Source organism: Barbus barbus (genome assembly GCF_936440315.1).
Source record: "Barbus barbus genome assembly, chromosome: 37".
Classification (NCBI taxonomy): Eukaryota; Metazoa; Chordata; class Actinopteri; order Cypriniformes; family Cyprinidae; genus Barbus; species Barbus barbus.
The window spans coordinates 7685021-7698815 of NC_136715.1; the positions used below are offsets into that span (position 1 = coordinate 7685021).

General features: G+C 36.1%; 1 protein-coding gene across 1 annotated transcript; it reads left to right on the forward strand.

Annotated features, from left to right (window-relative positions):
• Nucleotides 1-728: 728 nt before the first annotated feature.
• LOC306856610 (transmembrane protein 44-like) lies at nt 729-8538 on the forward strand (the record flags this gene model as incomplete). The annotated part of the gene is made up of 9 exons (XM_079395970.1): nt 729-874; nt 968-1082; nt 1687-1777; nt 1903-2063; nt 2194-2280; nt 2991-3161; nt 3231-3452; nt 3571-3714; nt 8350-8538. 9 exons carry the CDS (start codon nt 729-731, stop codon nt 8536-8538), a joined length of 1326 nt encoding a protein of 441 aa, XP_079252096.1.
• Between the last annotated feature and the right edge of the window lie 5257 nt (nt 8539-13795).

Consider the following 13795-nt stretch of genomic DNA (forward strand, 5'->3'; position numbering starts at 1 on the left):
TCCATAAAATAATATATACAATTGTTCATAAATCATTTTCATAAACTTAAACCTGTACAACTTTTTTTTGGTTTCACTTTTTAAACTTTTTTTACTTCCAACAATAATCTGCCATGGGTCTTCTTTAAAATGAGACCACAAGTCTCTGCTCCCAAGCTTCCAATCTTTATGATTGTTTTTTTGACATGGACATTTTTGTCCACTATGGACCTAAGTGTAATTTTTCTTTATTGATGCACAAGGGTTAAGGGAAAAAATTATGTTAATCTGTAAGGGAACGTGTATATTTTGATGGGAGATTTGTCATTAAATCTTGCAAGGTTCTTACAACTTTTAATCATATATATATATATATATTTCATGCAGTTTCTCAGTGATAAAAGGTTTAATTATATGCATTATGCACACACACACATATATGATTAAAACAAAGTAACACTACAAAGAAATTTCTGAACTTATAAGTATTAATGTTACTAGGGATCTGTGAGTCACTTCACCGGAATGGCCAGGGTCCACTTTCTAACCGCAGCCTTACAGCCAATCAGCGGGATGGACGTCACAGCGTGATTAATATGTATGAGCATGTGGGCGTTACCTAAAAGATGCAGGTGATTGACAGGTGGTTCACTACCATCAATGCAGCTGGCAGCTAATGATAGAAGTCAGAAACACAAACATTTTCTCAGTTACTTCTTCCTCAGTGGGTGACAACATAAGTGAAACATATGGGTCAAATTACAGTCTTAGACATAGTCCAGCGATGGAGCCCAGAGTTTGTTAAAGGTTGTTTTTCGACATATGAAGAACACATTTGCGTCTCGGCTGCTCTTTACGTCTTGTCTGCTTTGATATTACTGGTTTCCTGTTCGCTGTGCGTGTCGTGTGATTAAATGTAAAGTTAGCTGAGGTGTGTAAATTGATAAACTCATCATTTGTCGCTCTCTTTCAGTCTTCTTTATCACAGATGCACAACTCGAAGCACGAGTTTGGGTGATGAAGCAGTCTGCGCTCTGTATTGTTTCGTGGGGAACTTGTGCAGCGCGGTGGGCGCTTTGCTTTCCAAACAGTTTGATTTTCAGGTGAGAATTCAGTTCAAAGTTATCAATTGTATTTAAGATACCAGCAGCTGTTCACATTACACCAATATGCTATAATAGAGAGGTAACCTCTTAATATGGCCTAATTTCACAAGTTCTAATATATCTATAAACTCTACATTACAGAGTTTCAGTGAGGCTGGAAATATTTAAAATTATATATCAGCTTTAATGCACTTACCAAAACAACAAAAGCAGTCAAATCTCAAATGATTTGGTTTTTATTACAAAAAGAACTGTTAAAATGTATCCTTTAATTTACAGTCTGCAATGAAGTGGAACAAATATATTAATAGTATTTTATATATATATATATATATATATATATATATATATATATATATATATATAGTTAACCTGAACTATATAAACTGTTCCATTATAATCCACCAAATGTATCATACTACAAGAAAATGACTCGCTATTCTTTAAAAAAGTAGTAAGGAGTATGCACCGTGTCCCTTTAAGGTATTCTATAGTCTTTGGTACTGGGCAGTAAGCAAGTATGACATTTCGAACACAGCCTTATAAACATTATGAACAGCTCATTTAAATGAAAGTCACATGTTCTGTCCATCTGTTGCAGATTTCTATGGCTTCGTATATGGCAACTTTGGATGTAATCCATTTCCTGTCACTATCTTTCTCCATTTATTTATGGTATAAGTCTAAAATGGGTAAGGGTTATATATATATATATATATATATATATATATATATATATATATATATCTCACTAATTAGTATAATTGTGTTTTCAATTATCTATAACAATAAATGACTTCTCAATCATGTTCTCAAGGAAAGAAAATGAGAATGGTGTCCAGGAGGAGGCGGCAGAATTTTCTAGTTGTGTCTCTGCTGTTTGTAATGGGCGGCTACGTTTACCTGGATTTACCAGTCCATTCAAGTCCGATAATGGTATCTCCAACCATGAGGAGACCACTTGGCATGTTCCTCAATGTAAGCAAAGTCATTCTCAAAAGAGAAAAATATGCACCATATCTAATACTGTATGTAAACTTATACCATATGCAAAGTCACGCTTGCTTAAAACCGACCTATCAGTGTTTTGCATGTCTTTTGGGAACAGGACCAAACCGAGAACCTTGGTTACTTGTTGGGGCTTCTGTCCTTCGCAATCAGCTGGACTGCAAAGTTTCCCTTTATCCTGAAAGCTGTGAGTAGCATTTGTGAGCACTTTTGCTATCTAAGTCATTATTTTGAGCTCTTCATTCAAACACATTATCATGTCTGTGTTTTTGTTTGGCGTTCGTTAACCTCAATTTGATGAAAATGTCCTCCAAGCACCCAAGATGTTTGATTCTTCATCAGAACAAATTTGGATTTAGCGTTATATCAAATAGATTATCAATAGGATATCAGTGGCATTATATCACCAAATGGATCTTCAGAGTCCAAACAGCTGATAAAAACATCTCAATAATCCACACAAATCCAGTCCATCAATTAACAGCTTGTGAGGAGAAATCCTGCGTGTCCCAAGACGTTTTTAACTTTAGACACACAGCTTGGTGAGGAACTGGAGCAGTGTGGATTATTGTGATGTTTTTATCAGCTGTTTGGACTCTCATTCTGACGGCACCCATTCACTGCAGAGGATCTGTTGGTGAGCAAGTGATGTAATGCTACATTTCCCAATCTGTTATGATGATAAAATAAACTCATCTACATCTGGATTGCCTAAGGGTTAGTGCGTTTTCATTTTTGGGCGAATTATTCCTTTAATAAAATAGTTGTGCAAGAATTTCGTAATGAATTCAATGTTAACAGAACATTAAATGAAAGAACAACCATAAACTACTGTATAACTAACTGTATATGCGCTTTGTATAAACTGTCCAATTGTGTCTTTTCTGTCTTTTGCAGAATAGAGGAGAGCAGAATTCTGCAGTGCAGGTGTCCTCTAGAGTTCTGTCTTCTGTAGCTGGAACTCTCTATGCCTCTGCCATTCTTCTCTATGACACACAGCTAAGATCTGTTGTCAAAGCAATGCCATGGATACTCTCTGCTATCAACTGTGCGGTTCTGGAGCTTTCTGTATCCTTTGACAAGACTGCATTTAATGTAACAGTGTTCTCAGTCTACTCTTTAACTTTGATTTTTCAGATTGTGGTCCTCATCTGTTACAGATCCAACCATAAACGCCCTTCTGTCCGGTCTCTAGACTCGGATACTGAGTCTTTACTAGGTGATTCTTCTGTCACGGGTCAGCTGTGCAACAACAATGTTGAATGCTGCAGGAAGAAGCACCTCTCAGCAAGAGGCATTTCTCCCAAAGGGACTGACATGGGCCTTTACATGGATGTCAACATACAGCCAGTCAGGAAGGTTTGCTCTTGTTTTGAATTTTAGTAAAGTGGTTTTATGGTGTGTTGAACAGTCCATAAGGTATGGTAATTGATTAATTATCATAGTCACGGTTTTAAATGACCGATGTCTCTTCTAGGTTTGTCTCAAGGAGGTCACCATCTCACGGGACGGCTCATCAGAGAGTCTTCCGCTAAAGAGGACCGTCAGGGTGGTGCGGGTTGATGAACCTTGTTCCTCTGGTACCTCGACCGATTCGTCCTCTATTGGCTCTGAACTCGAGGTTAGAACGCCATTCCTTTTCTTTTCAGAGATGCACATTATATGGTCCATAAATGAGACTCTTTGACACGACTTGAAATGAATTGACCCAATCTGTACTCTCTGAGAATCTGAGACCTACATGTTTGATTTCACACAGCTGAAAGTTAAAAGTAAAATAAAAAAATAGTACAAAAATAAATAGAATTGATCAAATGGAAAAAAAAATCAAAGTATAAAGCTTTTTTTATTAATATTTATTTTTATTTGTTCAGTATTATATAATATTTCTAGTTTAAAAGTTAAATTTTAAAATGTATCATAGTATAATTTTTTCATTTTTCATTCATTATATAAATCAACCAATCACATGGCAGTTGCTTCAATGCATTTAGGGGTGTGGTCCTGGTCAAGACAATCTCCTGAACTCCAAACTGAATGTCAGAATGGGAAAGAAAGGTGATTTAAGCAATTTTGAGCGTGGCATGGTTGTTGGTGCCAGACGGGCCGGTCTGAGTATTTCACAATCTGCTCAGTTACTGGGATTTTCACGCACAACCATTTCTAGGGTTTACAAAGAATGGTGTGAAAAGGGAAAAACATCCAGTATGCGGCAGTCCTGTGGGCGAAAATGCCTTGTTGATGCTAGAGGTCAGAGGAGAATGGGCCGACTGATTCAAGCTGATAGAAGAGCAACTTTGACTGAAATAACCACTCATTACAACCGAGGTATGCAGCAAAGCATTTGTGAAGCCACAACACGCACAACCTTGAGGCGGATGGGCTACAACAGCAGAAGACCCCACCGGGTACCACTCATCTCCACTACAAATAGGAAAAACTGCTACAATTTGCACGAGCTCACCAAAATTGGATGGTTGAAGACTGGAAAAATGTTGCCTGGTCTGATGAGTCTCGATTTCTGTTGAGACATTCAGATGATAGAGTCAGAATTTGGCGTAAACAGAATGAGAACATGGATCCATCATGCCTTGTTACCACTGTGCAGGCTGGTGGTGGTGGTGTAATGGTGTGGGGGATGTTTTCTTGGTACACTTTAGGCCCCTTAGTGCCAATTGGGCATCGTTTAAATGCCACGGCCTACCTGAGCATTGTTTCTGACCATGTCCATCCCTTTATGACCACCATGTACCCATCCTCTGATGGCTACTTCCAGCAGGATAATGCACCATGTCACAAAGCTCGAATCATTTCAAATTGGTTTCTTGAACATGACAATGAGTTCACTGTACTAAAATGGCCCCCACAGTCACCAGATCTCAACCCAATAGAGCATCTTTGGGATGTGGTGGAACGGGAGCTTCGTGCCCTGGATGTGCATCCCACAAATCTCCATCAACTGCAAGATGCTATCCTATCAATATGGGCCAACATTTCTAAAGAATGCTTTCAGCACCTTGTTGAATCAATGCCACGTAGAATTAAGGCAGTTCTGAAGGCGAAAGGGGGTCAAACACAGTATTAGTATGGTGTTCCTAATAATCCTTTAGGTGAGTGTATATATATATGTGTATATATGTGTATATATGTATGTGTATATAAATAACAAACCTCAAATTATACATGGAAACGCTAACATTAAACTAATAATAATAAAATGTAATAACCGGAGGTTGCAGTACTGCTTTAAGAGGGTAGATGGTAGCAGAGTTTTAAAGACTAAAGCAAATCATATGTAAAATAAATATTTGAGTTTCCTGATAGTTTCTCAAAAGGATTTATCTACAGCAGGGGTGCCCAACCCTGTTCCTGGCGATCGACTGTCCTGCAGAGTTTAGCTCCAACTCTAATCAAACACACCTGCCTTTAATTTTCACGTGATGCTGAAGATCTTAATTAGTTGCTTTTGGTGTGTTTAATTAGAGCTGGGGCTGAACTTCGCAGGACAGTCGATCGCCAGGAACAGGGTTAGGCACCCCTGATCTACAGTATCTATTCAACATACTGCTTGGACACTTATCTGAAAACAAATTGGTAATCTAATCTAATCACTTGGTAATCTAATCTAATCACACAGTATCACACAACAGTAACACTCAGTATCTCAATATAAATTGTACATGTCATTTTGCTGAAAATGTTATGTTGCAGTCTAGTCCTTGCCAAGTGATTGAGGATGTCATTTAATCTAAAACAAAGGCAAATCGCCCCGGACGAAAACAATTGAACTTTGTTTTATTCACTAAATTGGAAAAAGCTAAGCATGTGAACCGCCTTAAACACTGTGTGTGAGTTCAAACATCTGAGCAATCTTCCAGTGATGAATGTGTGATTTCTGATAGCTGTTACTGTAGGGAAATTGTCCAATTTCTGAGCCATTAGCATCAGTTACAGGCAGAATTGTAATGTAAGTAATATAATTTGTTATATAAGGACTCATAACTAGCTCAGATAACAGATCTAAAAAAGTATCTAAATCAGAAAAAAATTGCTCATGGGCATTTTTGGGTACAACTATGGCAATCAAAATGGGAGAGTCCTGCAATTCCATTCCATTGTGTCAGTTACTGTAAGCAGTTGTGAAAGAGAAAGCTGGGCTTGGTGTTCCAGAAGTTTATGTTGTTGCTTGATTGTTTTGCTGTTAAAGATCTATAATAAAGGAACAGGGCAGGACCTTTCTGCATCGGAAGTGGTACAAAATGCTTGTTCAGTCTACAGGAGATTTGGCCCTCGCGCTGCTATTTTAAGAGTGAGTCTGTCACCCGCTTGACGCGTGGAAAACAGTGGACAGGCCGAGGGGTTTTCTGTTTTTTGAGGAGGGGTTGTCTGTGCTTATGAGTAACTAAACATTCCTCTGCAGATATTTGAGCCTTAAATGAGTAGTTTAGCCCAGAATAAAACATTATTCCCTCCAAAACATACATAACCTCATCTCGTTCCAAAGCCACATAAGATTCTTTGTTCTGCGTAACCCAAAAGTAGATCATTATGAATTATTAAATGCATTTTATTCAGGTGTATGTTTTTATTTATTTTAATTAAAGTAATCATTCACTAAATTTGAGTTATTGGTTAAATTGCATACTAAATCCATTTCATTTATGTATTGAATGCTATTCACTAAATGTATTTATTAAATGAACTTAATGCATTTTATTTATTTATTGTTCATTAAATTATTTATTCATTAAACATTTATTAAATTATTTATTAAATTGTTTACAAAAAGGACATTTATTAAATGAATTTGTTAAATGGATTTTATTTTATTAAATTAATTTTTTGTTCCTTTTTGTTTGCTTGACATTTTATCATTATACATTATTAAATACATTTTATTCATTAATTTTTATATATTAAAGACATCATTCACAAAAATTGCAGAATTATTTATTCAATTACATAGTAAATGAATTTAATTTAAAAAAATGATTCATCAAATGCAATTAAGTTTATTAAGTGAACTTTTTATTAAATGCATTATTTTTGTTTAATTCATTAAATGTTTATTAAATGAATTATTTTTAAATTGTTTATAAAGCATTTTATTATATGAATGATTCATTAAGTGCATTTATTAAATTAAATTTGTATTAAATGCACTTTTTGTTCATTTGTTTTATTAACTTTTTATATTATTATTATTATTATTATTATTAAAGCCATTTTTACTTATTAAATTATGTATATACAGTGCCCTCCAAAAGTATTGGAACTGTAAGGACAAAATTGCTCTGTTGGCTGTAGAGTCAAGACATTTACGAATATGAGTAAAGGATGAATATGAGACACAACTACAGAATGTCACATTTTATTATTGTGATTCAACACATAGATGTTTTACCAGCTAAGAAGTTCAGCACTTTTAGAGTTTCATCCCTCTATCTGATGTGAGCATAAGTATTGGAGCAGTTTCCTCACAGGTCTTTCTAAGTGATCAGCTGTGTCCTGTTGCATTAATTCTTCAGATATTAAAAGCAGGGAATGTGTCGTATCAGTTATATCCATTACTTCTGCATTCTGAATCTTGCATTCGATGATGACACACACAAACCAGGATGAAGACGAGGGAGCTGACTTTGAGAGAAAAGCAAGCAATTTGGATGCTAAAAGAAAAGAGGAAGTCAGTTAGAACTCTAGCAAAAACAAAGGGCATGGAGAAATCAAGAGTTTGGAAACCACCAGCGCCACCAGCAACCGACAACGACCTCATCGGCTGAGAAAACAACAGTAGTTGATGACAGATAAATCATAAAAGCTGTGAAAATCAACCATAAAGACGTGTCTGTAAAATCACCAACAACTTCCAGAAAGCTGGGCTGATGCTCTGACAATCTACTGTCCTCAGGAGACTTTGACACAGAATTACAGATGTTCTGTTTCTGTTCTTTTTATTTGGTAAAACATGTATGTGTTGAAACGGCTAATAATAAAATGTGACATTCTGTAGTTTTGTCTCATTAATCTTTTAATCATATTTGCAAATGTCTTGACTCCACAGCCAACAGAGCAATTTTGTCTTTACTGTTCCAATACTTATGGAGGGAACTATATGTGTTATATATATATATATATATATAATTTTTTTTTTTTTTTTTTTTTTTTCTCTCTTGAGCGTTTGTGTGTTTTGTTATTCTTAAATTTATTCTTAAAGTTCTAGTACAAGACAAATATATTTTTTTCTCCATGTATTAAGTGGGACTTTGAAGAAACAAAAACACAGTGGATCCCAGTAGAGGAAGCTCCAGAAGATCTGCAGAAAGCAGAGGCGTTCCCTCTCCAGAAGTGGCCAGCGAATTCGATTACAGAGTTGACCGGCAGACCTGGTTCTCACGTCTGCTTCTGCAACCGCGCACAGCTAGTGGAGAAGTTAGCGTCCACATAATCAGACGACTAAACCTGGTGCCATTGACTTGGTTGAATGGTTATGCATTAACATAATTTGAGTGTATTTGAAGTGTAATAAAGCAGTGTAAAACTGGATGTCGTTTATATACTAATTCACATAAAGTGATCTATGTCATTGTGAACATCACCGACATGTTTTTTATGGACATTTTTGAGTATACTTGAAGAGCAAAAGAGATGATGTAACCCTGTTTCTCATACGAGTACCTATTGTTACCAGTTTTAGAAGGCTGATCTACACTTGTATTCTTCCCTCACAGCAACTAAGTCTCCTGGTACTTCCCTGTCATTCATGCTGACGACTTTTTCCATTGTCGTCCCCTTTCCTCTCCAGAGCCATGCTGTTGATTAATGGGATGGCTCTGAAAACCTTATCGGACCTGTCGTTTTCATAGACGATACCAAACACAGACAAATGAAGGGAGGTGTCACATTGACTGCCCTAATAAAAAGAAATATCACCCTTTTGCAGGCTCGCCAGGTCGGGAGGTCACTTCCTTTATTTTGATAGTTTCTGCCGGTTTATTTAAGCTTGACTGGACATGGCCCAGCAGCCTGAGATAAGGCATAAATGAGACCTCGAGTGTTTTCAGCATCTTCGTTGGTATCCAGACTTGACCTCCCTTGGCTTTTGACTTTGCCTCCCATGCTCTTTGTAACTCAGTCAGTCGGATTTAACAGATGGATATTAGACTTCCTCAAAGCATAATAGCAAAACAATGTGTTGATTAGAGTATGTCAAGAACATGAGGACATTTCTTGTCCTGGTGGATTTGTGTTGGGGATGTGAATAGGCCCACGCAAAATCTGAATGACAGAAATTCCTGTCATTTACAAAGTTCTACACATTCTGCGTCTTTTGCATGTTTGTTAATAGAATAGTGTAGGTTCTGAGAAGATACACATACAGTGACTTGTGGAAGTATTCATACCCCTTCATATTTTTCACGTTTTATGTTGCTGGCTTATGTTAAACTGCTTTAAATAACTTTTTTTCCCACATCAATCTACACTCCGTACACTATAATGTCAAAGCAAATAACAGGGTTCAAACATCTTTGAAAATTTATTAAAAATAAAAAACTTAAATGATTCCATTGCATAAGTATTCATACCCCTAACTGGCTCAGGAGCATTAATATTGTTGCTTGTAGGTGTTACACTTCGAGTGAAGTTAACCTGTGGCAGATTCAATTGAATGGGTATAATTTGGAAAGGCAAACACATCTTACAGCTAACAGCTGAAAATGCATATCAGAGAAAAACAAAGCCCTGAGGTCAAAAAAAGAGAGAGAGAGAAAAAAAGAAACTGCCTGTAGAGGTCAGAAACAGGATTGCATCAAGCCACAAATCTAGAGAAGGGTTCATAAAAAATTCTGCCTCATTGAAGGCTCACAGAAGCATGTAGTCTCTGTTACTCTTTATGGAAGACGTTTGAAACAACCAGGACTCTTCCTAGAGCTGGCCTCCTGGCCAAACTGAGCAATTGATGGAGAAAGGCCTTGGTTTGATTGGTGACCAAGAAGCTGATGGTCAAGTTGATCATATATGCAGATGGGACAAGCCTACAGAAGGACAAACATCACTGCAACACTCCACCGATCTGGGCTTTAAGGCGATGTGGAAAGACTCAATCTTCTCTTCAATGAAAACATTTGGAATTTGCAAAAACACACCTAAAGAATTCTCAGACTATAAGAAACAAGATTCTCTGGTCTGATGAACCTCAATTCCAAGCATCATGTTTGAAGGAAACCAGGCACTGCTCATCACCTGCAGAAACCATCCCAAAAGTAAAGTGTGCTGGTAGCAGTCTCATGCTGTGGGGCTGTTTTTCAGCAGCAGGAACTGAGGGACACATCGGAGTAGAAGGAAAGCTCAATGCACCAAAATATAGAGATAGCCTTAATAAAAACCCAGTCCAGATCATTCAAAACCTCAGACTGGGTAGAAGGTTCACCTTCCAACAGGACAATGACCCTAAGCACAAAGCAGGAGTGGCTTATAGACAACTCTGTGAATTGTGAGTTGAGTGGCCCAGCAAGAGTTTGGGATTGAACCCAATCTGGAAAAACCTGAAAATGTGTCTGCCCCCATCCAACCTGACAGAGCTTGAGAGGTGAAGAGGTGAGGAGAAGAATGGCAGATAATTGCCATATGCAAAGCAAAGCTTGTTGCATCATACTTGAGGAGGTGAAGGTGAAGGTAAAGCACTGAGTTAAGGGTATGAATACTTATGCAATGTACTTATTTCAGTTTTTTATTTTGAATAAATTTACAAAGCTGTGACAATTCTGTTTTTGCTTCATCATTATGGTGTGTGGAGTGTAGATTGATGTGGGAAAAAAAGTAATTTAAAGCAATATGCACGGTTATTTTTTCCTGACAATTTATTGCACCGATCAATTGGCAAATTCTTTATTTTGTATTAAAAAACATTAAAAATGGTTAATTTAATTACACTTTAAGTATATACAATAACTGTACAGTATATTTTCCATTCTGCAGATTCATGCTGAAAAACGTGCAGATTTGACCTCCTAATCTGAGATATTAAAGATATAAAATTCTGTCATCATTTACTCACCCCATGTTATTGTATATCTTTCTTTGTTCTGTGGAACACAAAAGAAAACACCTTTTTTTGTTTCCAATTGAAAGTCAGTGGGGTCCAAAGTTGTTTAGTCCCCACTGCCTTTAAAATATTTCCTTCCTCCTTTTTGGAATAAGTGATATTTTAGATTTGTTTATATAATATTATAGTTTTTATTTATATTTTGAATTAGCTTTTCATATTTCCAGTTCTATTTTAATTTTTTTTCATCTTATTTTTAGTTCAGCATTAGTTTTTATTTAGTTCCAGTTAATAATATTGTTGCTTCAACCTAAACTTATGGCAACATTTCTAGTATTTCATCTAACATTTACATTTTATTTCAGCTGTATTTCAGTTAACACATTCTTTAATATTTTTTTATTTAATGATGACCTGCTTGGAATTACATGAAGGTGAAGACATTTATTTTGGTGTGAACTATCCCTTTAAGCTATAGTAAAGTTTTAAACATTTTTTATTAATTTCCTCATTGGGTTTTGTGCATGAAAAAAACATCTTCAGACTGGTTTCAATTTGCTCTTTGACATACATATGAACTCAGACTGCTGATCCATAATTTCACAGAGCCTCTGACGTAACACTCTTCTCTGATGTCACTGAACTCGGCCTGGGCGTCAGCGAGTGGTCTGTCTATACGGGGCTTGAGTTTGTAGTTAATCCTCTCCCCCCCCTTGAACTTGGAGAAATGAAAGCAAACTGTCCGCTTTGTTTAAAGAGATGGAATTCTGTTTGCACATCTGACCCGAAGCATGGATTAGAACATCTGAACCTGTGGTTATGAGCGAGGACTCTTGTTTTTCTTTTGGATTGGCACGTACGTCATCTTGAACTTGTTACGAGGGGCAGAACAAGCTGGAGTGAGTTCAAAATTCAAATTCAGGGTCATAATCCATTTCTGTTTTTTTATTCGAGAAAAGACAATTGGAACGTCATAATGCTGCATGTTCATCCATTTCCTGTGTGGTTTTGAATGGATCGTTTCTGTTTCAATGCCTTTGTGGTTTCACCACATCCTACAAACACACGAGATCTCCAACATCACGTCAAAAACATGGCTAATCAGATAAACAGTTGATTTATTCAGTCACTTATAAAAAGAGTCACATCCACATGTAAATTATAGAAGAGCAGTTACTAGTTACACCTAATTTTGACTTTCAAAACAGCAGGTCTGAAAGGTTAGATTGACCTTTGAACGGACAAATAGATGAAACATGGACAAATAGCTAGATAACTCATTCTTATGTATTACATCTCGCCAGTCAAACAATACAGCTTTCTCTTTTTCTCTACTCTCCACTTTCAATTATCCCAGGTTGCATATCATATTGATTTTAAGGCAGATATTGTATTGCTGTAATTTTAAAATTAGGCTTAAAGACAGTGAACTAATCTAGGAAGTAGAGATGAATGTGGAAATAGAGGAAGGTTTGGCAATCTATCTTCTTATATAATCTGAATATAATAAAGACTTATCACTTTTTATCAGTATATGGCATGTTAATGCAGTATAGCTTGTATGATTAGATCATTTTTAGGATTACTCTTTCAGCGTCAGTAAGGATTAGCTCAGGGCAGTCACATGGCTCTGTGGTGATGTCATATCCTGAACGCCACACAGAAGAACCTGCTGAAGAAGTCATGCAACATTCCTGAGGAGGACCTTGAAATAATTATTTCAGATCAACCCTCAAGATTGATATACAAAAAATAAATAAATAAAATGAAAATTGCAAATACATCTCCTTCCCACATCTTAATACTTTTAAAGTTATTGATAATAATCAGAATGTAATGGAGGAGACCTGGGGCGCGCTGTCACATATTTTACTCCAAAATTAGCATTAAAGCATAAATATTCCAAATAAATACATTAAAACAGTTAAACATTTATGAGTCAAAACATAGGCTATAATAAAACATCAAAATGTAAATCTTGTTTAGGCCAAATATATTGTAATTAATAAATTGTGTAAACATATAATGTGTAATTTCTTAACAGAATAGTTTTTAATTAACTTTTGAATTTGATATTTTGCTAAATTTTTATATATATTAAACTGTTTTATTTTTGCCTATACTATTATTAATGTTTCTCTCACAGTATTAAGATAATTCAACAAAGCAAATGTTACAAAGCAAAGCAAATCATTTTATAATCTGCCATCTAATTAAAAGTTCACAAAGATTCATAGTGCATACAGTATTATAAACTGTACAAAAAAAAACATAATTGCCACAATACAGTACCGTTTCCATTAAGTTTATGGACATTTTCTTCAACACTAAAACAATGAAATAGGCCTATGTTCAAAATACTGGTAGAATGTGTCAATAATCATCAATAGAGAAAATTATTTCATAATGAGACGTTTCATTGTGCCATATCAGAGGTTTTATATTATATTACACACACAAACACACACACACACACACACACACACACACACACACACGCACAAACACACACACACACACATGTTGGTTTTTGTGGTTTATGGGGACTCTCCATAGGCGTAATGGTTTTTATACTGAACAAACTGTGTGTGCTATTGCCCTACACCAACCCTACACCTAAACTTAGCCCTCACAGGAGACTTTGTGCATTTTTAGATTT